This window comes from Protopterus annectens, chromosome 6.part0, assembly GCF_019279795.1.
Source record: "Protopterus annectens isolate FY-2018-M chromosome 6.part0, PAN1.0, whole genome shotgun sequence".
Classification (NCBI taxonomy): domain Eukaryota; kingdom Metazoa; phylum Chordata; order Ceratodontiformes; family Protopteridae; genus Protopterus; species Protopterus annectens.
In genome coordinates this window covers 1,468,740,119-1,468,762,866 of record NC_056737.1, presented here as the reverse complement: position 1 = coordinate 1,468,762,866, position 22,748 = coordinate 1,468,740,119, and the positions used below count along the sequence as shown (strand labels likewise).

Genomic DNA, 22,748 nt, shown 5'->3' with positions numbered 1-22,748 from the left:
GTGGTATCATCAGCAAATTTTATAATATGATTTGACTTATGTTTTGCAGTACAGCCATGAGTGAGGATGGTGGAGAGCAAGGGGCTGAGCACACAACCTTGTAGAACACCAGTATTCAGGACTATGCATTGACAGATATTGTTTCCAGTTCATGTCCACTGGGATCTACCAATCAGAAAGTCATGAGTCCAGTTACATAGGTGCTTGTTTATGTCAAGTTTCATGAGCTTATCCACCAGTTACATCGGCATCACAGTATTGACCACAAAACTGAAATCGATGTACAGCAGCCATACATAGTTGTTCCTCCCTTCTAGGTGTTTTAGTGCAAGGTGTAGTGTGACTGATATAGCATCTGCAGTTGATCTATCTGTCTGGTATGCAAAATGGAGTGGATCGAGAGACTTAGGCTGACTTGCAGTTAGATGTTTCCTCATAATCCTCTCAAAGCACTTCATGAAATTTGAGGTAAAGGTGAATGATCTGAAGTCATCGAGGCAGATAGGGTTGGGTTTCTTCGGAAAGTGGGACAATATTTGTTTCCTTGAAACATGAGGGAACTTTATCTAGCAAGGATGAGTTGAAGATGTCTGTCAGTACCAGACATAATTGATCAGCACACTCCTTCAACACCTTGCCAGGTATGTTGTCTGATCCAGCAGTCTTCCTAGGGTTCACCTTCTTAAGCTGAAGTCTCACCTTCTTGGAGTTTAAGGTGATCACTGTCTTCTCTTTGTCAGTGTTTGTTTCTCCTCAAACCCAAAGAAGTAGTTCAGTTCATTTAGGATTTCAAAGCTGTCATCACATTGGGGTGATTTGGCCTTAAAGTCTGTGAGCTGCTGTATCCCCCACCGTAGGCTTCTCATGTCCCTCATGTCTTGGAAGCAGATTTGAATTTTCCTTACAAACTCCCTCTTTGCCTCTTTAATGCCCTTTTTCAGATTTGGCCTGGCCACCTTTAACCTACCTTTGTCATTTGCCTTGAAGTCTGTGTTATTTTCCTCAGTAGCTTGTAGACATTCCTGGTGAGACAGAGCTTCTAATTAGCTCTTACAGTGATGGCTTTCATGGTAGTTACATCCTCCATGCATTTATTTTTGTAGATAAGAACTGATTCAGTATAGATGTCTAGGTCTAACTTGAGGTTGTGCATAGCAGCTTCTTTGAAGACCTCCCAGCAGGTGGTATTCAAACAGTCATGAAGGCAATTCATGGAACCCTCCTGCCAGACTCTGATCTGTCTAGTTGTTGTTTTTTCTCTGATCAAAGCCATCTTATAGGTAGGTAGAAGCAGGATGGCAATGTGATCAGAGCTGCCTAGGTTGGGGTGATTCAAAGTTTCAAATGCTCCTTTAATATTGCAGTAAGCTTTGTCAAAGGTATTCTCCCCTCTGGTGAGGAAATCCACATACTAATAAAAATGGGGTAGCACCTGCTTAAGCTCAGCTCTCTTAAAATCACCTGCTATCACATGGGCAAATTTTGTGTTTCTGCTTTGTAGCTCAGAGATAATATTATGGTGTTTATTTTGAACTTCACTGGTGTTAATGGTGGGGGATGTACACTGCTTTGACATATATCCCACTAATTTTCCTTATTACATAGAAAGGTCTATATTTTAGTATCAATTTCCACATCTTTGGATCAGTATGACTGAACCAGCTTACAGTCTTTGCACTATCTGTTATTAACATAGATGCATACATCACCACCTTTAGCGTTTTGCTTTACATCTATCTGTTTTACATCTATCTTCTCTAAATAGAGTTAGCCCATCTAGGTTCACAGCATTGTCACTAATGTTACTATGCAGCCAGGTTTCAGAGAAATTGAACAAACAAATGTCCTTCACCTTATTTTATGTGAGCTCCATTCTTAGATAGTCCATCTTGTTATCCAGTGAGCAGACATTTGCAAGTAATACTGAAGGTAATAAAGGCTTGTGGGGGGTTCTCTTCAGTTTAGCAGCAGCTCTGCCTCTGCAACCTCTCTTTCTAGTTCTTTCACATCTTTTTATTTTGTAGCTGCTCTGGGGAATTCCAGAACCATCCCTGTGAAGTTTAGAGTTCTGATGGCATTCCTGTTTAAAATGCAGAGATCTAGGATTTCTGCAAGTGATGTAGGCCCCGAGTACTCTGCAGACAATAGAGATTCAAGCCAGCAGCTTGTTCTAGTAATCTGTTTAATTTCCAGTAATTTCCTTCTGGTATAAGTAATTGTGTCCACATCAAAATGTCTGGAAAGTTTACCAAACACAATATTGGAAAACTTTTAACTGGAAATATATACGCAGAGTTTTTTTAACCCCAGATAAAATTACTAAGTTTAGTCCTTCCTCAAATGGAACATGTTGGAGATGTGAATAGTCACAAAAAGCAGATTGGAATCATATTTTTTTATGATTGTACCAAATCTAAACCATATTGGAATAGAATAAATACATTTTTCTAAGTTTTATTTAACGATTCCTTTATTTTATCTAAAGCATTAATCCTTTTCAATGTGAATGAAGGTCAACATCTGAACAAAACAAATATGTGTTTATTATGGACAATACTTGCAATCTCAAGGAAATGTATTACCAGAAGACGCAACTCAAACATAACACCAACTTTGGAAGATTTCTACACTCTACTGAAGAGCTCAGTTTTGATGAAAATGAAAATCAAGGAGCTAAGGATTTTTCCTAGGCCATTGGTTAACAATCCATGGAAAAAAGTTTTGTCATTGAGTGACACTTTTCATCTATAAACTGATATCCTCTGATAGATAGTTTCTTATACTCGTATACATCTTGTTTTCTTTAATACTGTTATTGATGTCAGGCTGGTGTATATATTGTATATAGTTATTCAAATTGTCATTTATAAAATGTTATAGAATTTTATATTATTATTTGAAAATAAAAATCTTTTAAGTAAAAAAAAATGTCTGGAAAGCGATTTTTTCAGAATTATTTTGTGCAAAAGAAGCAGGAATTAGCATTTCTCCCTAACGAGCTAACAAAGCTGCAGCCTCACTGGGTGCCGCCATTTTTTTTCTTGTCAGTACAAATTTGTTACATTAGTATAATACATAACAAAACTGGAATTTTCACTTTGAGAAAAATCTAATTTCTTTCATCAGGTAATGCACAGCCTGCAAATTTGTATGCATTTTCTGCTTTAGTTTTGGGTTGTTTGCAAATATATATATATATATATATATATATATATATATATATATATATATATATATGTGTGTGTGTGTGTGTGTGTGTGTGTGTGTGTGTGTGTGAGATAACAAGTCAAATTAGTATAATCTGTAATTAAAATGGGTTTGAGATTGGCATAATGGCTAAGATGTTTACCTCCTACGCACAAAGTACACAGTTTGATTCTTACCTTTGAATATCAGCTAGACTTAAAGTGTCTCCCAAGGGCAGTTTAACTACAAGATACCACATTAAGAGAATGAGAAAAGATTCATAAATTTAGGAGATTTGCAGCTAGAATAATGGTTGAGGTGTTTCCTCACAGATGCAAGGTACAGAGTTTAATTTTCACCTTTGAGTGAACTTGGCTAGGCTTAAAATGGCCTACAAGGGCAGTTAGCCTACTACTTATGAAAGAAAAACTGTATAATGATGTTTCTCACATTTTCATATACTTTTCACAGTTTAAGTTGCACCTTGATTTTTTTCTTTTCTAATAAATCCCATTAACATAATATAAAACATATTTTTCATAGCTGTTATTCATTTAAATAAAATTAGTATACTCTGCTAATGTCTTTTTATTTTATTTTTTTATGTCGTATGACCATTATATAATGTAAAGTGCATTCTGTAACAAAACCTGATGTGTAATATTTTTAAGTACTATTAAATAACTATTACTACTTATTTTTAGTCCTAATATAACTTGCATGATAAGCCTGTCAGAAAAAAATGCAATGTGACTGATATACCAAAAAAAGGAAGTAAAATGTATTTATTGTTTATTACTGGTATAAAAACAGAGAGGAAGTGAAAACTTCAGAGCTAATATCACTATGCAATTTTATTGTGATAAACTGAATTTACAATCTCTAATTACAATATGATATTAAGGGAGAAGGGGGATTTGGCTAAAGGAATGATTTTAATGCTTTTATTGCTCTTAACACAACCAGCCTCTGTAACTACTTCCTTGCTCCAAACAACCTGATTATATATAATGAATGTTTTTGATGCTTTTCAATATATCATGTGTCTGTGTTTTTCAATAAAGGATTTTTAACTCAACTGTGGACAACCTACTATTTTCTATTTGATTATTTGGTAGCATGTGTTTTAAAGTTATATTTTACAGTTTGATTTTTATTAAGTGAACTAAGCGCATAACATAATTTAGGAAGTAAACATCACACCCTCCACACTGCAAAGTTTCTTCTTGGTTTATTTATTGTGATAAAATGAGTGCTTTCATCCTTGGTAAATCGGACTTCATCAGAAACTCCTAATGAAGTCTGATTTACCAAGTATAAAAGCGCTTAAGTTATCATAATAAAGTTGAATGGTAGTATCAGCTAAGTCTTCACTTTCTCTTTGATTTTCTGCAGTCTGTTCGCTTTCTTCATTTTTGGTAGTTTATTACTGGAATAACTCATGTCAGCAATAAATTCTCTGAAAGAACTTGATAACACATACAGATGCATAAATACTTTTGAAATTGAAAAGAATGTCACCAGTTAAATATTTATTGCTTAATAACTGTGGGTGTATGTATATGTTAGCTGTTAATATGTAGCTATTATGATAAAAATGCAAATAAGACACATCTGGTGCTCATTCATTTATTGATGTCTATCCGGAATAAAATATTCTGTTTATTTAATGGACACAATTTTTACTTGGGTTAAGAGGTTATGGACTGCAGCATTTTCTTGGATTTAATGTAACCTATCTTGTAGTTTTAATAAGAACATTAAATCAAAATGAATTGTTTACTATTTTATTCATACAGGTGAGAAACTGTGGTGGGCTGATCAGAACTCTGCTCAAATGGGTACATGCAACAAGAAGGATGGAAAAAGGCCTCTGGTGTTAAGAAACAAAACATCAGGAATTGTTCATATAAAAGTATATGACAAAGACAATCAGCAAGGTAACACAATGCACTAAAGTGCATTTTTTTCTATATCTCTGTAGCATTTGTCTTTGAAGGTGTCAGGTTTGTAGGTTACATGAAAAGAATGATTTTGCTAATTTTTTTGCACAGTATATGTACTTAGATTTTATTTTGAAACACTCCAAAATAATTAAGATATGGTTGTCATTTTTATAAATATTCTCCAAAGAAATTTAAATTCCAGGTAAATTATATAACATGCACAAAAATGGGAAAAATTAATATAAACAATCTTAACTGTAGTACTGCCAAGTATACAAATAATTCCTATCTTAAATTGTCTTACTGGGATTTACTCCTGATTAGAGTGGTTCATCCACAAGAAATAAAACAGTGTTATGTAGACAGTAAAACTAAAAATCACACAATACATGGGAGCCTTAGGTTCATAGGTTCATAGGGTGATACTAAGCTATTGGCCTGGAAGCCATTATAAGCCTAGCAAAGAATTTTGCCCATGTTCCCACAAAGTCAGCATCTCTTTCCCCTTTTCCCCTGTCCAGCAGGGACACAGGTGGGATCCCAGGGGTGTATTCTCTGTTTCTCTTCCAGTCATCCAGGTTCCTCTTAAAGAGTGCTAAATAGGTACTCTGCTTGACATGGAGAGGGAGTCTATTCCACAGATGGGGGAATCTGTGGGACACACATCTATTCCACCACAAGTTCTATTAATGTCACAGACCAGGTTCAGGCCTTGCGTGTAGGTTGTGCAAGTCGAGTTTGACTTGCGGATATGCAGTAACTCCATCAAGGCTAGGTTTGAGATGGCCTTGTATGCCAGACACAGGTCACCTCTGAACAGTCTGTACAAGACTGAGTAGAAGGACAGGGCTTTTAGTCTATCTGTATAAGATAGATGTTTGAGCTCCTGGATTTTCCTGTTCAGGAACATCTGTGGTCTGTCCAACTGCTGCATGTGCTTGCAAGGTACATGCCAAAGGGAGCATTGTACTCAATAATGGGTCTGATGAGGAAGGAGTCCAGGGATGTTATGACATCCATGTTCCTGGATGAAATACCCTTACTTATGAGGTGGGCCATGTAGAAAGCCTTCCGTACAATGGAGGCAATGTTGTGGTCAAAAGTCAGGTTGCTGTCAACCTGGTTGCCCAAGTCCCTCACAACTGATTGTGTGCTTAGTACATTGTTATTAATGTGATAATTAGTGGGGATGCCATTTTCCCTAAAGGGGATAGGGATGCATTTCTTGACATTCAGTTTGAGGCCATGCTTCTGGCACCAATCATTAATTTGGGTAAGACCCTCTTTAAGATGTTCACATCTCTAGGGAAATTTAAGAGAGCACCCAGCTTGCAGTCATCTGCAAACTTGATCAGCCACAGAACACTGGTTTTGGATTGCACCTCAGAAAGTATATCCCAAACAGTAGAGGCCCCAAGACTGATCCTTGGGGTACACCACTTGTTAAGGGTCTACTACTAGACATGTCTTCCCCTATTTTGACTGAGTGGGTTCTATCATTTAGCCAGTTTGCTACCCATCTGGTAACATACGAGTTGATACCTACTTGACAGGTTCATATGCAAATGTATGGATTTTTTTTTTTAAATACATGAATTTTAAATTTATCTGCTGTATAACAATACAAAGGCAATTTTTTCTGTATTTTTGACTATGCATAATCTGATTTAGCAGAGCTATATTTTGCATGTGTTCTGCATGCAAAATACTGTACTTGCCTGAGCATATTCAACATGCTAAAGATATATTGGCTGGGTCACTTAAAATATTGCAGTTTAGTGATTGGTGCCTTTTAAGATACCATTTTTAGAAAACTAGTAAAGAGAAAACATTAGTGTTCAGCAGAAAGCAGACACACAGGTCTACATGTATAAAGACATATGTGCGCTCACTGACGCACGCACGCACGAGCACACACACACACACACACACACACACACACACACACACACACACACACACACACACACACACTCACATATGTAGATACCCATACATAAATGCATTTATACATTCATGTGTAAATATTCATGTTTTACTTTGTCTGCTTCCTGATTTAAAAGGGAAATTATGGACAGATGTTTTGCTTCATTGCTACCAAAAAAAAGCTAAAAAAGAAGAAAGAAAACTCCCTAAAAGCATTCAACTAACACTATTTAAGGGCTGTATATGGTAATGTTGTTACTGATTTAATGATGTAATAACACCCACAGTTATATATTTATATCTTATATTTATATTTCATGAAAACAAGGTAAGGTGATGCAAATGAAGGTTTTGTGAGCCACTGAAGTCAGGTTAGGATGGAAAACTCTGTAACATGCACATATATAAAAATATATTTGGCATCATTTAAGCATGTATAAAGATTCATACTTTTAATCATTGAGTCATTTCAGTGCTTGCAATGGTATTTTGCGAAAAAAGTGCATTACCATTCAATGCACAATTTTATGATTCAAGAGCATTCCCAAAGCAAAAGATGGCACATATAATCAGCAGCTCGCAGGGTACTGTTACACAGTTTGTAATCATATCATGCTTATTAGCATGGCTGAGGTTTTAAGGATTAGTATATTCCTTTATTATTCCTTTTATTCCTTTATATTCCTTTATTATTTCTTATGAAGACCAAGACAATGTATTTCTTATTCACCCCTGGTTGTTGGCTTCATTCACCCCTCATGGATAATGCTGGTGTTGGGCTGTATCTGCAAAATTATTCATTATCAAATGAAAAACAAAATGTTATTTGAGAGATTTAGCTCTGACAGTATAATAATTGTTGTGGTCTAGAAATTAACAAAGAAATTAGATTCAGGAATGACAAATGAGTGTATTCACATCTTGTGCTGTGTAATTTTTCCATCATGAAATTGTATCATTTTATATGTAGTCAAAATAATTGCTGATACTTGAAATAGCACTTCACAGGTGGAGTTAAAGGGCCATTAGTGACTTTCTGACTGAGAAATTCCATTCATATTGATATTTTTTTAAATATCTATCTTTAAGAGATTTTATTTTATTTTCTGCTATGAATGTAGCAGTAACTAGAGACAGTGAACCTTCCAGAGCTTGCTTATTTTATGCTCATTAGTAAAATGTGAGATACAATACAAAACTGTCAGTATTACTCCATCATTATGTCATGAACAAATACGTCTTGAAGTACAAGTTATAACTGTTACATTAAAACTTGTATTGCTTACAAAGACGGGGCAGAGCTAGCACCCAACAGTGTGAACCTTGACTGTGGAAGATTACCACTGATGAAGTGACACCCCAACCCCATGCACAAAAATGTGAAAGGGAGGCTAGGGATAGATGGACAGATGGACATGGAATCTCCTAACGTGTGTGAAACATTTTCCCATTTCCTATGTTGCATTTTTAAACTACTTCTTTTTATGAAGCCATTCTACATGTCACCTTTTATATCACCTACACCTATTCTGTCTCCTTTGCATGTGAAGAGTCAGACATTTGCTAGTAAGGCAAAGATTCAGAGATACATAGGTTCTTACTAAGCTTACAGCAAATGAGACCATTGAGAAGCCACATCAACCAGCACAAGTGCAAGATTAACAGTATCCAGTATTAATCCAATTTTGCTCACATATCACAGGTGAACTTTTGTGATCACCCCCAGTCATTCAGACTGATTTTAAAGGTTGCCAGTAAAGCACTCTGCTTTATATTTAAGGCAGCCTATTACATAAGTGGGGAATACACTGAATTAAGTACCTGCCATGTCATTCTGTGCTGTTAGTGCAGCAGCTGTATCCTTTACCACTGGTTCTCTTTAGGTGATATGAGTTTAGGGAGTGGCCGGTCATTCAAAGAATGGAAGGCTAAGCAGAGATCTTCCATTTGGAGTCACTGTGTCACTGAGTAGACGGACATTGCTTTTAGTCTTTCAGAGTACCTAAGTGTGCTGAAGCCTGATCTCTTTTGGTTAAGGAAATATCTGTTTCTGAAGCTGGTCTAGGTGTTTAGTGAGGTACCTGCCAAAGTGGGATTGAATTCAATGGTAGGAGAAATAAAGTGGGACTATAACTTCTTTGAACCTTGAAGAAGTACCTTGGGATATAAATTGTGCAAGGCAAACTGATTTCCAGACCATCACAGAGGTATAGTTGTCAAAGCACAGTCTTTTGTCAAGTATATCTTTCTGACAATTGGGAGGCCATTTTTTTTTTCCTTTGCCTTCCATCTTAATCTTATCATATGTATGGCATGCAGTGACACTAATAAGGTATGCCTTCCATTTTGGGCAATACAACCAAAAGTCATCTATGATTTGGCTTACTTAGCTACAGCTCATGGACTGTATCAGCACTTACATCCACTTACATCCAGGCAGGGAACATGCTCTACCCTTGAGAAGAAAAGTACTGGAGAGACCTACTTGTTCTGCCCTCTGTATTGGCATTGAGTACCAGAATAAAGTTCAAAATAATGCAGTTGCTTTTTGCAGTCAGTGGGCCTTTGCAGCTTAGGTACAGCTCCACATGTATATCATCATCAGCAGAAATACGAGATGGGAAAGAACCCATATGCCTGCTGCAGCACTTTCAGCATACAAAACACAGAAGTTTGGGGCTTTATTGAAGTGCTTCATCATGACTGATGATGGATGTAGTCATGACCGTTTCTGTTATTTCATGAGTCATCCCCTTCATATTTATAAAGGAAAACTCAGGTCATATTTTTTAACACACTTTATACACTACTACTTGTGCACAGCCCCGCATCATGCTAAACATGAATTAGCAACCATAATATTGTAAGCATAAAAGTGTTTTATATATGTCATGAATGCAATGGTATGGCCAACATATACAGGCTGTGCAGTGTGAATGGTCAGCATTATGTTACCTCAGAGGTTACGTATTGGGTTTGGCAGCATTTGGTTTACACCATGAATAGATAAAGAGGTTCATTAACATACAATGTTTCTGAATCTCATAACCTTGTCTTAGTGAATCAGATTTTTTTGCTGTACACCAGACTCCAGTATGGCATCCTGCTGCAGATGGTGCTGTATTTAACTTCAGGCTAGTGATGCAAGATGGCTGAGACCCTTCTAAATAATATCCCTAGTCTTTCAGAATCTAGCCAACTGAATCACTGAAGATGTCTGATCTTCCCTAACTTGTTATTAAAAGGATACTTTACTCCAAAAGAAGCATATTTCATTTTCCTTCCTCAAGAAAAAAAAAATAAAACAATATATAGAAATATGAAATATGGTGACCTACATGAATTCTCAAGACATTTTTCTTCTTTTATGCAGAAGATTCGTAATATTTATGTTATAAAATCAGTATCGGTTCTCTTCAATTCAGATCTATTTTTTTTCTTTTAATTTTCATTACAATGAGATAATTTGCAAAACCCCAAAATATGTATGTTAAGAATAGCATTAACAAACTGAACCAATGAGTACTCAAAATATGCATAAGATCAACACTAAAAAGGCTGATCGAAAAAGACTGACACTGAAAACACTGGTGATACAAGGGAGGGGTTTATGCCCTTTCTCCACTGCTGTGCAACCTCAACATTGGTATTTAGATTTTGTCACATTTTTCAATGTTTTTGCAGGGGAAAGCCTGCCTGCACCCCCACATGCCCTGCTAATTATACATACCAACTCTGAGGTCACACAGCAGTAGGGAAAGGGCACAAACCTCTCCCTTGTATAACCAGTGTTTTCAGTGTCAGTCCTTTGAGCTTATGTTTCTGTAGTCATTTTAGATACACCTAATAATACTGCGTGTGTGTGTGTGTGTGTGTGTGTGTGTGTGTGTGTGTGTGTGTGTGTGTGTGTGTGTGTGTGTGTGTGTGTGTGTGTGTGTGTGTGTGTGTGTGTGTGTGTGTGTGTGTGTGTGTGTATATATACATACATATAAGTGCATATGTATATGTGTGTGTATGTATGTATATATATATATATATATATATATATATATATATATATATATATATATATATATATATATATATATATATATATATATGGATCTATCTTACTACGTCGACAAGTCAAAACGCCGACAACAAAATCACCGACACCACATAACCGACATTTCACAAACACGAAACCTCACATGCCTGACACACCATAATCCCGACAAGCAACAAACAAAACAAATCCCCGGTCCAAAAAGCACACACACAACACAAGCACACCAAAATCCTTACAAACCAACACTAAACCTCACATACACAACTACCTACAACCTTAACCCAAACCCTAACCCTAAGGTCCGCCACTATCGCACACTCACCTAACCTGCGCCCTAACCCTAACTCACTTAACCCGCCCCTAACCCACAAACTATCACAGTCGCACACTTACCTAGCCCGCGCCCTAACCCTAACTCACTTAACCCGCCCCAACCCACAAACTATCACAGTCGCACACTTACCTAGCCCGCGCTAACCGTAACTCACTTAACCCGCCTCTAACCCACAAACTATCACACTCGCACACTCACCTAGCCCGCCCTAACCCTAACTCACTTAACCCGCCCCTAACCCACAAACTATCACAGTCGCACACTTACCTTACTCGCACCCTAACGTCCGTCACTACCGCATACATACACAGCCTTTTCCCATGTCGATGTTCTCAGCGTCGGGGTTTTGATCCGTCGGTCTTCTCCGTTTTCGATCTTCTGGCGTCGGTGTTCTCGCTGTCGGCGTTCTGACTTGTCGACGTAGTAAGATAGATCCATATATATATATATATATATATATACTTGTATTAGATAAATATATGTTGAATTTTTTTTTTGAAATGTATAAGCATGGAAACAGAGGTGGTCAGTACCAGTATTTTGAAAATAAACATCCTCAACATAGAAAAAAAAAGATTGCAAAAGGAAGCAAATATTTTCATTTTGTGTTCCATTTACCAAGCCAATAATTCAGACATACTTTGCTTGACTAGTGGTAGTGTTACAGAAGGATTTTTTCTAAGTAAAAATTAGGGTTGAGGATAGGGTTTTCATGCAATAGCAAGTACTGGCAGGGGGCTTACCATCTGCTTCAGTCACTTGATGTTAAACATGGATTCCACTGTTTTATTGATCCATTCTACTGAACTATTGGTCTGTGGATGCTAGACAGATGTCTTTAACTGCTTAGCATTAAAGTTTTGGCACAACTAATGCAATACCCTTGACATAAAAGGTATATTTTGGTCAGTGAGGATCCTTTCTACTACTCATTATCAAGCCCTAAGCACTTGAAGGCCTCTGTCTTGAAGCCAGGACTGAGGCATCTTGCAGCTTGTCTATGTTGACACTCATACTTGAGTTCAGGTAAGTAGCTGCATTAACTTACATGAACACGTTACTCAAATTCGAGTGAGGTAAGTGTGCAGCCATGGTGAAGGAGTGAGAGGGGGTAAGAATATCTATTAGGCTTAAATCAGGAAGGGGATTTAGGTTTAGTGAGTAGGAGAGGATGTTTAGGGTTTGATAGCAGGAATGGAGATTTAAGGTTAGGGAGGGTGAGGGGGATTTTAGATTTAGGAAACAGAAAGGGAGTTTTATGGTAAGAGTTTTAAGGCAGATCAGATTAGTGGAGAATAATTGCTTTTTTAAACTAGTGGTAGGGAGCAAGTGTCTAGTAGGCAAACAGCACATGAGCACTTGCCGTAGACCAGTAAGTATGTCTTTAAGGATGCACACTCAAGAGAATAAAAATGTAAGTTATCCGGCAGCAGCCTTTCATAATAGTTCAGCCTGTGGTGATTTTGTTGCACAATCCATTATTACTAGTATGCACTAATGCTAGATTTTAATAGTAGCCAAACAATGTCTATAGCAATGCACTGAAATGGCACTTGTATAATAGGCACTTGAATTAATGGACTCCAACAGCCAAGAAGGGGAGCAGGTTTCTGACATTCTTCACCAATAAAATCTGTCTAACGCTGTTGCCTTACTTGTTCTCATTCTTACGTGTCCTCCTAATGTGTTACTATGTGCTAGCATCATTACTAGCGACATATATAGTTTTAACAGCCTCCTTATTTTTCCTTACTCTAGAAGAGAGACCATCCTTTAACTCAAAATCCTACGTGAAGAACTCAGAACATCTTGCTCACTATCTTGCCCAGTTATCTTAGTTATATTATCACTCTTGCTCTGCTTAATGTATAAACTTCTTTCTGCACTTTTTAAAGTTTATATGACTTATTTGTAACTGTACTAATTAAAGGTTCCTCGTCTTTAATTGCTTTATATAAGAGGTCATCTTTAATCACAAATATGGGTAAGACATAATAAGATTATTTTGTTTTCACCCTGTTGTACAGCTCTTTTATTAAGTATACTCTTCAGGGTATTATTTGTTTTTTTGTAATCTTAATGCTGCTCACCTATTAGTCCACTAGCAGACGATTACATTCTTTACCAGCTGGTGCTGAGGTGGAAGGTATACCCTCCCCCAATGCACACACAAAATGGCCTTGAGATTTGCTCTCTGTTCTATGACTTTCCCTACAACAGGTAGTTGTAGGGGATTCTCCTTCTGCTTCAGCTGCACCATTATATGAAGAAGAGTCTTGATTTGTGTAAGCAACAACTCCTAGTTTGCAGTCATCTGCTAACTTTTTTAGTTAGAGGTTTTGACTCTTTAATTGGAGATTTGATAAAATACTAAAAAGAACAGGACTCAGCACTGAGTCCTAGGGAGCACAACTTGTTAATTTCATATTTTCTGATGAGGTACCTGCATCTTGAAGAGTACAGATTCTGTATTTCAGCCAGTTTGCTATCCATCTTGCCACAAATGAGCTAATTGCAAAGCATTTAGCTCTTCTATGATGCCAGCATAGGGCATAGTGTCAAAGGCATTGGCCAGATCGAGATACACTGAGTGCTCTTCATGGCCACTACCTATAGCCTCCTTAACTCTTTCAAAAAGATGTATACCAGATCAAAGAGAAAAGATTAATCATTTACAAAGCCAAACTGTCGGGGGTCAATTCTAATAACAATCCTGGTATTCCAGTTAATGAAGTCAATTATAATACATTCCACTGCTTTGTAGATGAGGCTTGTAAGGCTGAATTGACTGTAATTACCTGGGTCAGCTGAAAGGCCAACATTATGGATTGGCATCAGAGATGCAACACACAATACATCATGTACAAAACCAGTAGGTAAACGTAAATTAAACAGTTTAAGGAATGTGTCTCTAAGGACATGTTTACCACTCTTAATTAAACAATCAGGTATATTGATGCAGGAAGTATTTTAGTCTTGGTTAGTAATTTCAGTAAATGATCGTTAGAGATAATTGGGGAATAAGGGATTCAGCTGCTTTGGAGCTTTGATAAAAGTCTTGGGAGAGAACCTAACACAAAATGTATTTGCAAGGACAGTAGCAGAGTCTGTTGAGTCAGAATAGAAAGACTCATGATGAATACGTACAGAGAAATATAGGAGATTTTTTTTTAGTTTTCTAACATAGCTAGAAAAGATTTATTATTAGCTTTCATTTCAGACGTCAGTCTAAGTCATTGGTCTCCTTTAGTGTACCTGATAGTTTTCTTATTTGTTTTTTTAATGATTTTGATATTACCATTCAGAAGAGGGGTTTGGATCTACTAACTTATTTAAGGGAGTTCTTTCTTCTGTTTTGTAGTTTATTTATGGCAGACATTCACCAAACTGGATTGTTTTTGTTTTTCCCATGATACTTGGTTTGGTAGATACTATATGTTCAATGCATTTTTCTAAAAGAGTGTTGAATTCCCATGTGAACTTGATGCTATAGTAAGGTGTGTGTGTGTGTGTGTGTGTGTGTGTGTGTGTGTGTGTGTGTGTGTGTGTGTGTGTGTGTGTGTGTGTGTTGGGTACAGACATATGGGAATTGTCATATTTTGTTACAGTGTAAGTTGAATTTGGCATGCTTATATTCCTTAAAATCACTGTGAGTTTGCTGTAGGAGCTTTTGGGAGTTGAATGGAGATGATCATAAGTTTATGATCATTCTTCACTGGAGAAGGAGACATAGAGAGGAATATTGCAGCAAGGAACCATATTTTTAAGAATCATTTTAAGAATGATACATCCTCTAGTAGGTTTATTTAATAATGGCTCAAGGGAATTCTTGTTCATGAAGGCTAGGAATTTTAGGATGTATCATATGATGAAAGTATAGGTGACTCATTTTAGTGAAGGGTAGTTAACTAAACTTCAGCCTAAAAGCAAAAAAAAAAAAAACCCTCTTTCTTGACATACCACTACAACTGTAATCTCATTCAAGTTCTGCAAAATGAAGACTACCCCTTCTACCCCCATCAAACAATTATAACCCCACAAAAATATTAGAACAAGCTTTATTTCTCAAGCTAACCGGCTGAGATTACTTAATTAACATATTACCGTTTTTACTTCAGTATGTGTATAGTGTTCTGTATGTAAATAAACTTGATACGGGGAACTTTTCTACTAACTTTAAGAATTATCTCTGTTCCTAGGTAGAAGGTTATCATTTACATGTTTCCTCATATGCCTTTTTAATTTCATTGTAGTAATGCACGCCAAAAGCATTTCGTGTAACCTTCACTGAAAACGTTTCTTTCATTAACCCAGTCAGACTTTCCTGGAAAACAAAAATGAAATAAATAAATGAATAAATGAATGAATGAATGAATGAATGAACAAATAAATGAATAAATACACAAACAAAAATAATAGTTAAAGTAATACACAATAAGGGAGTTTGGTACTTTTCCGTTATCAGGACAACACTTTAAACGTGGTTGCTGAGCTCCGAATTTTGTGTAAATCTAAACATATGTGTGTAAAATGTAGACTTTACTTGCTCCAGAAAACAGACATTCTTTAATTACACTTAGTTGGCATCTTTTAGCAGTGAAGATGCCATCGGAATCATAGAAACAGCTGTTTTGCACTAAGCGTTTTTTGGGGGTTTTTTTAAAGCAGCAGCTACTGCTTTCAAAGGGTTTCCCTGACAATGAAATTAAGCGTTGTTAGGAAGTTCCATTCTCTCAATGTGTTAATGGCTCAAGTTTACACTACTAATATATTTTTTGTTAGTGTCTCTTATTTTCCTTCATTATTTCTGAATCTTACTGTTATTTACGAAAAGAAAAAAGAAAAAAAAAACAGCAAGATGAATGGGGAGGGGAGTGACAGAGGTGTTGCCTGTGATAGCCAATCAGCTCTTAAGTTCTGGACACATTAGAGCTGCATGCAGGATATTTGCCGTAACACACTTTAAAGGGAGAGAGTTAATTGCAATTTCTAGTAGGGCAAATATAAGCATATTATTACAATGTTAAGGAAAAAGAAAACCTGAGTTTTCCAGATTTGCTTCATTTCTTATTTTTCATTTCTCTGTTTGGTGCAGAGGAAGGACACACTAAATTAAATTGTTCAGCTCAAATCCAGGGCCTTAGCATGTCTTTTAACCTGGTGTATGTAACATTTAAAAATAACTTCTGTTTTTTGAAAAAATAGTAAGTAAAACAATTTTTACACACATCTGGTTATATTAACACCAAAAATACATGACAAGTAACTAGATTCGGATCTCCACAGTCGCATTTAAAGTGTTGCCCTGATAACAGGTACTGAGAGTTTTTGCTGTTATGTATATCATTCAATATTCTCAAGAATTTTAGCTGGTCATGAGGTGACAAAGATGGTGCTCTGTACAATACTATTGCTTACTGACAACAGCCAATAAAAGAATAAAGGGAGATAATTTTGTGTTCAGACTATCATCAGGGCTGGGCTACTCTGGGATTAAGAACATAAAAGGAACAAAGTGGGAGATTGGACAATTAAACAATAATAATACTAATACTACTGCTACTATTACTACTACTAATAATGAATCAATTATTTATCATCAGTTTTATCACATTCTGTAGGAACAGTATGATTAACAGCATGCACATCAGTTTCTGTATTTCTGCTACTAACATATTCTTCAGTATTCTTCTAACAGACGCTAGCAATGTGACCCCCCACCCAAGCTGGAAAAGGTTATACCATTACTTGCTAAATTTTGTATCATGGGAGTTTGCATATTTCTCACTGTAACTTTAGATATAGAATTAGACAATTTAGTTTTAAACAAGATGTCATTCACAGGCCTTCTACTAAAGTTAATAACTTGTCATAGTATGTTGAAGGCTTTGCAACATCCATGTCCCCATTTCTTTTAATTCTAGCCACTTCTAGAATTTATAACATTTCAGTTTACTGTTATCAGCATGATCTAACACCAGGTTAACAATAAGTTTTAAGCTACAAAAATGTGCAGGAAACAAAAAACACCAAACTAAAACAAAAGCCACAGAGAAATTAAACCCACCGAAAACAAAATCTTCTTCTAAAAGCCATTTTATTAAAAATGTACTTAAAACAAATATAAGATAATTCTGTAAGCACTTTTATTTGAGATAGTATCCAAACTTCATCAGACGTTGTTCAGCAATACCATTTAGATTTAAATACTGCCACCTAGCATTTCATTGGTTGAACTTCTCATTACACTAAAATGTATCAAATATATCTGATAAAAATATATGACACAATTTACTTAACAGTAAATATATAATGATGAGCTCTTGGATAACCATAGACTTAACTAAAACTAACCTTACAATTTGCTTTGTTCTAATGCTTTAAGTTTTAATAAAGGTGTGACAGAGCTGTGTTCATTAAAACATGGCCAGCTATCTGCCTGGAACCTAATCTGTCATACTAATTATTTTTTCTCTAAAACTATCATCCAAGGGGACTTGTCTTCTATTTGTACGTTGTCAATGACTATGCGTTTAAAACTTTGTGCCGGATTTTCATGGACATGTCTTGCAAGAGGATTACACAAGTTTACTTTCTTGATAGCATATTCATGTTCATAAATTCTCTGCACTAATTTTCTCTCTGTTTTACCTATAAAAAACCTGGAACAAGAATTGCACTGTGCAAGATAAACTACTGCTTTAGTATTACCTCTCCCTAATGTTGTATAGGTTCATAGGTTCATACTAGGCTATCTGCCCTAGGGCATTTATAAGCCTAGCCAGAATGTGTTTGGCTTTCGCCACCCATTTTAAATTTATTTTGCTATGCCCTTTTTCGAGGTTAGTATACTGTGCCTCTATCTAACAGTGACACAGAAGTGATACCCGGGGTAAACCTACGATCTCCCATCTGATGTTTGCCTTATTGTAAATTTGTTTACTAATGATATTTTATAACACCATCTGCATGAACCAGAGTGAGTCATCCCATTCCTTTCAGTTACAATATGCTTGCTATTATTAGATAACAAAGTTTTAAAATTTCTCCCTTTTTGATACACTATACTGGGTTCCATTTCCACCTTATTTTTGATATACGCATCTTCCATCAAAATAGGCCAATTTTTACCCAAAATGTACCTTATTGTTTGACTATCCTAAGTATATGAGGCAATGAAGACATTCTTATAGCTTTGTGTCACCATATTGTCATTACTCATTCACTAATATGAATGTCACTAATAGCTATATTCAATTCTCCCTCTAAATTAGCATTATTTTTTTCTGCCAACATTGGTTTAAAATATCCTGATTCTCTTTTCATAATAACCTCCTCTATTAATTCTTGTAATTATAAATAAGGATATGATCTCTGAGAGAGCTTACTTCTCAGATTCTCACATTCAATTAAAAAATCTTGTTATGTGGTGATCAGGCATGCAGCTCGAATGAGCTGTCCTTTTACCACCAATCTTTTTTGATGGTAAGGATGTGAACTTGTATAATTTAAGAAGCTTTTGCAGTATGTTTCTTTCCTGTGAATTTTGGAAATATACTGTTTGTTTTTCCTGGTCCCCTTCAATAAACACATCACACCAAATGACATTTGACGACCTTTATTCATCATCTTCTTTCGGCTGTTCCTGTTAGGTCTCACCACAGCGGATCATCTGTTTCCATTTCTTCCTGTCCTCTGCATCTTGCTGTGTCATACCAACCACCTGCATGTCCTCTCTCACCACATCCATAAACCTTATCTTTGGCCTTCCTCTTTTCCTATTACCTGGTAGCTTCATCCTTAGCATCTTTTTCCCAATATACTCAGCATCCCTCCACAGCACATGTCCAAACCAATGTAATCTTGCCTCTCTGGCTTTGTCTCCAAACCTTCCAACCTGGTCTGACCCTCTAATATACTTATTCTTAATCCTGTCCACCCTTGTCACACCCAGTGCAAATCTTAACATCTTTAACTTTGCCACATCCAGCTCAAACTCCTGCCTTTTTGTCAGTGCCACTGTCTCCAACCCATATAACATAGCTGGTCTCACTACCCTCTTGTAGACCTTCCCTTTCACTCTTACTGGTACTCGTCTGTCACAAATCACTCCTGACACTCTTCTCCACCCACTCCATCCTGCCTGTACTCTCTTCTTCACCTCTCTTCCACACTCACCATTACTCTGAACTGTTGATCCCAAGTATTTAAACTCATCCACCTTCACCACCTCTACTCCTTGCATACTCACCATTCCTCTATCCTCCCTCTTATTCGCACACATATATTCTGTCTTAGTCCTGCTGACCTTCATTCCTCTTCTCTCTAGAGCATATTTCCATCTCTCCAGGGTCTCCTCCACCTGTTTCCTACTCTCACTACAGATCATAATGTCATCTGCAAACATCATAGTGCACAGGGACTCCTGTCTGATCTCGTCTGTCAACTTGTCCATTACCATTGCAAATAAGAAAGGGCTCAGAGCTGATCCTTGATGTAATCCCACCTCCACCATAAACACATCCATCAGTCCCACCACAAACCTCACCTCTGTCACACTACCCTCGTACATATCCTGTACCACTCTTACATATTTCTTTGACACTCCCAACTACCTCATACAATACCACAACTCCTCTCTAGGCACCCTGTCATATGCTTTCTCTAAGTCTACAAAAACACAATGCAAATCCTTCTGACCTTCTCTGTACTTCTCCATCAACACTCTCAGTGCAAACATTGCATCTGTAGTGCTCTTTCCCAGCATGAAACCATACTGTTTATCACTAATCATCACGTCCCTTCTTAACCGAGCTTCCACTACTCTTTCCCATAACTTCATGATGTGACTGATCAATTTTATTCCTCTGTAGTTACGACAGCTCTGCACATCACCCTTATTCTTAAAAATCGGTACCAAAACACTTTTTCTCCATTCCTCAGGCATCCTCTCACTTTCTAAGATTTCATTAAACAATCTGGTTAGAAACTCCACTACCATTTCACTTAAACACCTCCATGCTTCCACATGTATGTCATCTGGACCAACAGCCTTTCCATTCTTCATCCTCTTCATAGCTATCCTTACTTCCTCCTTGCTAATCCATTGTACTTCATGATTCACTATCCCCACATCATCCAGCCTTCTCTCCTTCTCATTCTCTTCATTCATCAATCCCTCAAAGTACTCTTTCCATCTCCTCAGCACACTCTCCTCGCTTGTGAGTATGTTTCCCTCATTATCCTTTATCACCTCTACCTTTATTAAATTTCCATAACATAGCTTTGTTCACCAAATTCATTAATTACAGCTTATTCATAATATAATTGATTATAAACACAACATAACATCCTTGTAATGTTAATCTGGGCAGCTTACCTACTCACCCTGCCCCAGTAAGCAGCGTCCATACATCTGCTCGCTTACTTTACTTATGAAGCACCATCCTTGTAATGTTAATAAGAGCAGCGTACCTACTCACCCAGCCCAACAAGTAGGGTCCATACCCCTGCTTGCTTACATTACTTATGAAGCAGCATCCCATCTCACTTCATTGAAATACCTTCCACTAAATAAGCAGCATCCTTTCCTCAGCTTGCTTATCTATTCAGCAAGCTTCCTCCAACTATTCATTTTCCTTCCCCCAGATCCTTGAAATAAACATCCAGACACCAGAGGGGGGAACAGAAGAGGGCAAGCCTATCCCTCTTCTCTGCCTACCCACGCTGACAAATAACTCTACTCCCCCCAACCCCCACCAATGAAAAAAGGGAGGGTGGGTAGCAAGTTCATGCCAAAATGTGATTGTTCCAGCTACACTAGACTAAACATCTTAAGCCCCTCCCCATCCTTATCACATTTCCTCCCAACCAGCCCTGCCTCCTTTTAACCCTTTCACCGCCCCAACCCACTTAACTCCCCTTAATATAAACCTAACACCCCATGAAGATGTCCCGGGATAACTTTGTTTGTTGGCAAACTTCATTTGTCCTGGTCCCCTTCAATAAACACATCACACCAATGACATTTGACGACCTTTATTAAAGTTTCATAACATAGCTTTGTTCACCAAATTCATTAATTACATTCTAAACACAGCATAACATCCTTGTAATATTAATCAGGGCAGCGTACCTACACACCCTGCCCCAGTAAGCAGCATCCATACCTCTACTTGCTTACTTTATTTATGAAGCACCATCCTTGTAATATTAATCTGGGCAGCGTACCTACTCACCCTGCCCAACAAGCAGGGTCCCTACATCTGCTCGCTTACTTTACTTATGAAGCAGCATCCCATCTCACTTCATACACCATTCATTGAATTACCTTCCACCAAATAAGCAGCATCCTTACCGCAGCTTGCTTATCTATTCAGCAAGCTTCCTCTAACTACTCATTTTCCTTTCCCCAGATCCTTGAAATGAACATCCAGACACCAGAGGGGGAACAGAAGAGGGCAACTCTATCCCTTTTCTCTGCCAACCAGCCTGACCAGGCTGTTCTCCCTCCCTTCTACCAGAATTATTCAACCCACTACTTCCTATAAAGAGAAGGGTCAAGCGAAACATCATTCGGTGTACCCATCATCTGTCAAGCACCTTAGAATCCAGTCATAAACCCACCTTGCCATGCCGTTACTGAAACACACCATCTTCTTCTTCTTCTTCTTTCGGCTTTTCCCATTTAGGGGTAGCCACAGCAGATCACCCGTCCGCTCATGATTGACAGTGGAGTTTTACGGTGACGAGTTGCCAGCCCGGCGCCCAACCTTCCATAGAAGGCACACACATGCAAACACTCACACCTAGGGCCAGTTTAGAGTGTCCAATCCACCTACAGCATGTCTGTGGGATGTGGGAGGAAACCAGAGCACCTGAAGGAACCCCACATGACCACAGGGAGGACATGCAGACTTCGCACAGAAGGCACCCCAGCCGAGGATCAAACCGGAGAACCTCTTGCTGTGAGGTGGCAATGCTAATTGCTGCACCGCCGTGGTTACCCCACTGAAACACACCATAATGAAACTAAATAAAGTAAGATTACTGTGACCCCACCGTAACACCGGAACATCCACACCAAGACCCATATACTCATTTAGCCTGCTTCTTTCAAATCTGAAATCATGGCTCAACCTTAACAGATTGACAACCTATAACCACAACAAAAAAACACAAACTATAACCCCTTGAACTCAAATCGACACCCAGTCAAAACAACTAGTATCAAGTCTCACACCCAGGACCCTGTCAACTGTAGTATATCACCTTAGCCCACCAACTACCCAGTTCTGGATGCACAACA

The 22,748-nt window shown here is 37.5% G+C and overlaps 1 protein-coding gene across 1 annotated transcript in view; it reads left to right on the top strand.

Annotated features, from left to right (window-relative positions):
• Positions 1 to 22,748, top strand: part of LRP1B (LDL receptor related protein 1B) — a gene marked incomplete at its 5' end in the record, with an annotated part of 5,941,474 nt that overhangs the window by 2,183,846 nt on the left and 3,734,880 nt on the right. Inside the window, one exon of the mRNA XM_044073672.1 lies at positions 4,986 to 5,126. Coding sequence (XP_043929607.1) covers positions 4,986 to 5,126 — 141 coding nt within the window. The remainder of the gene's footprint in view (positions 1 to 4,985; positions 5,127 to 22,748) is intronic.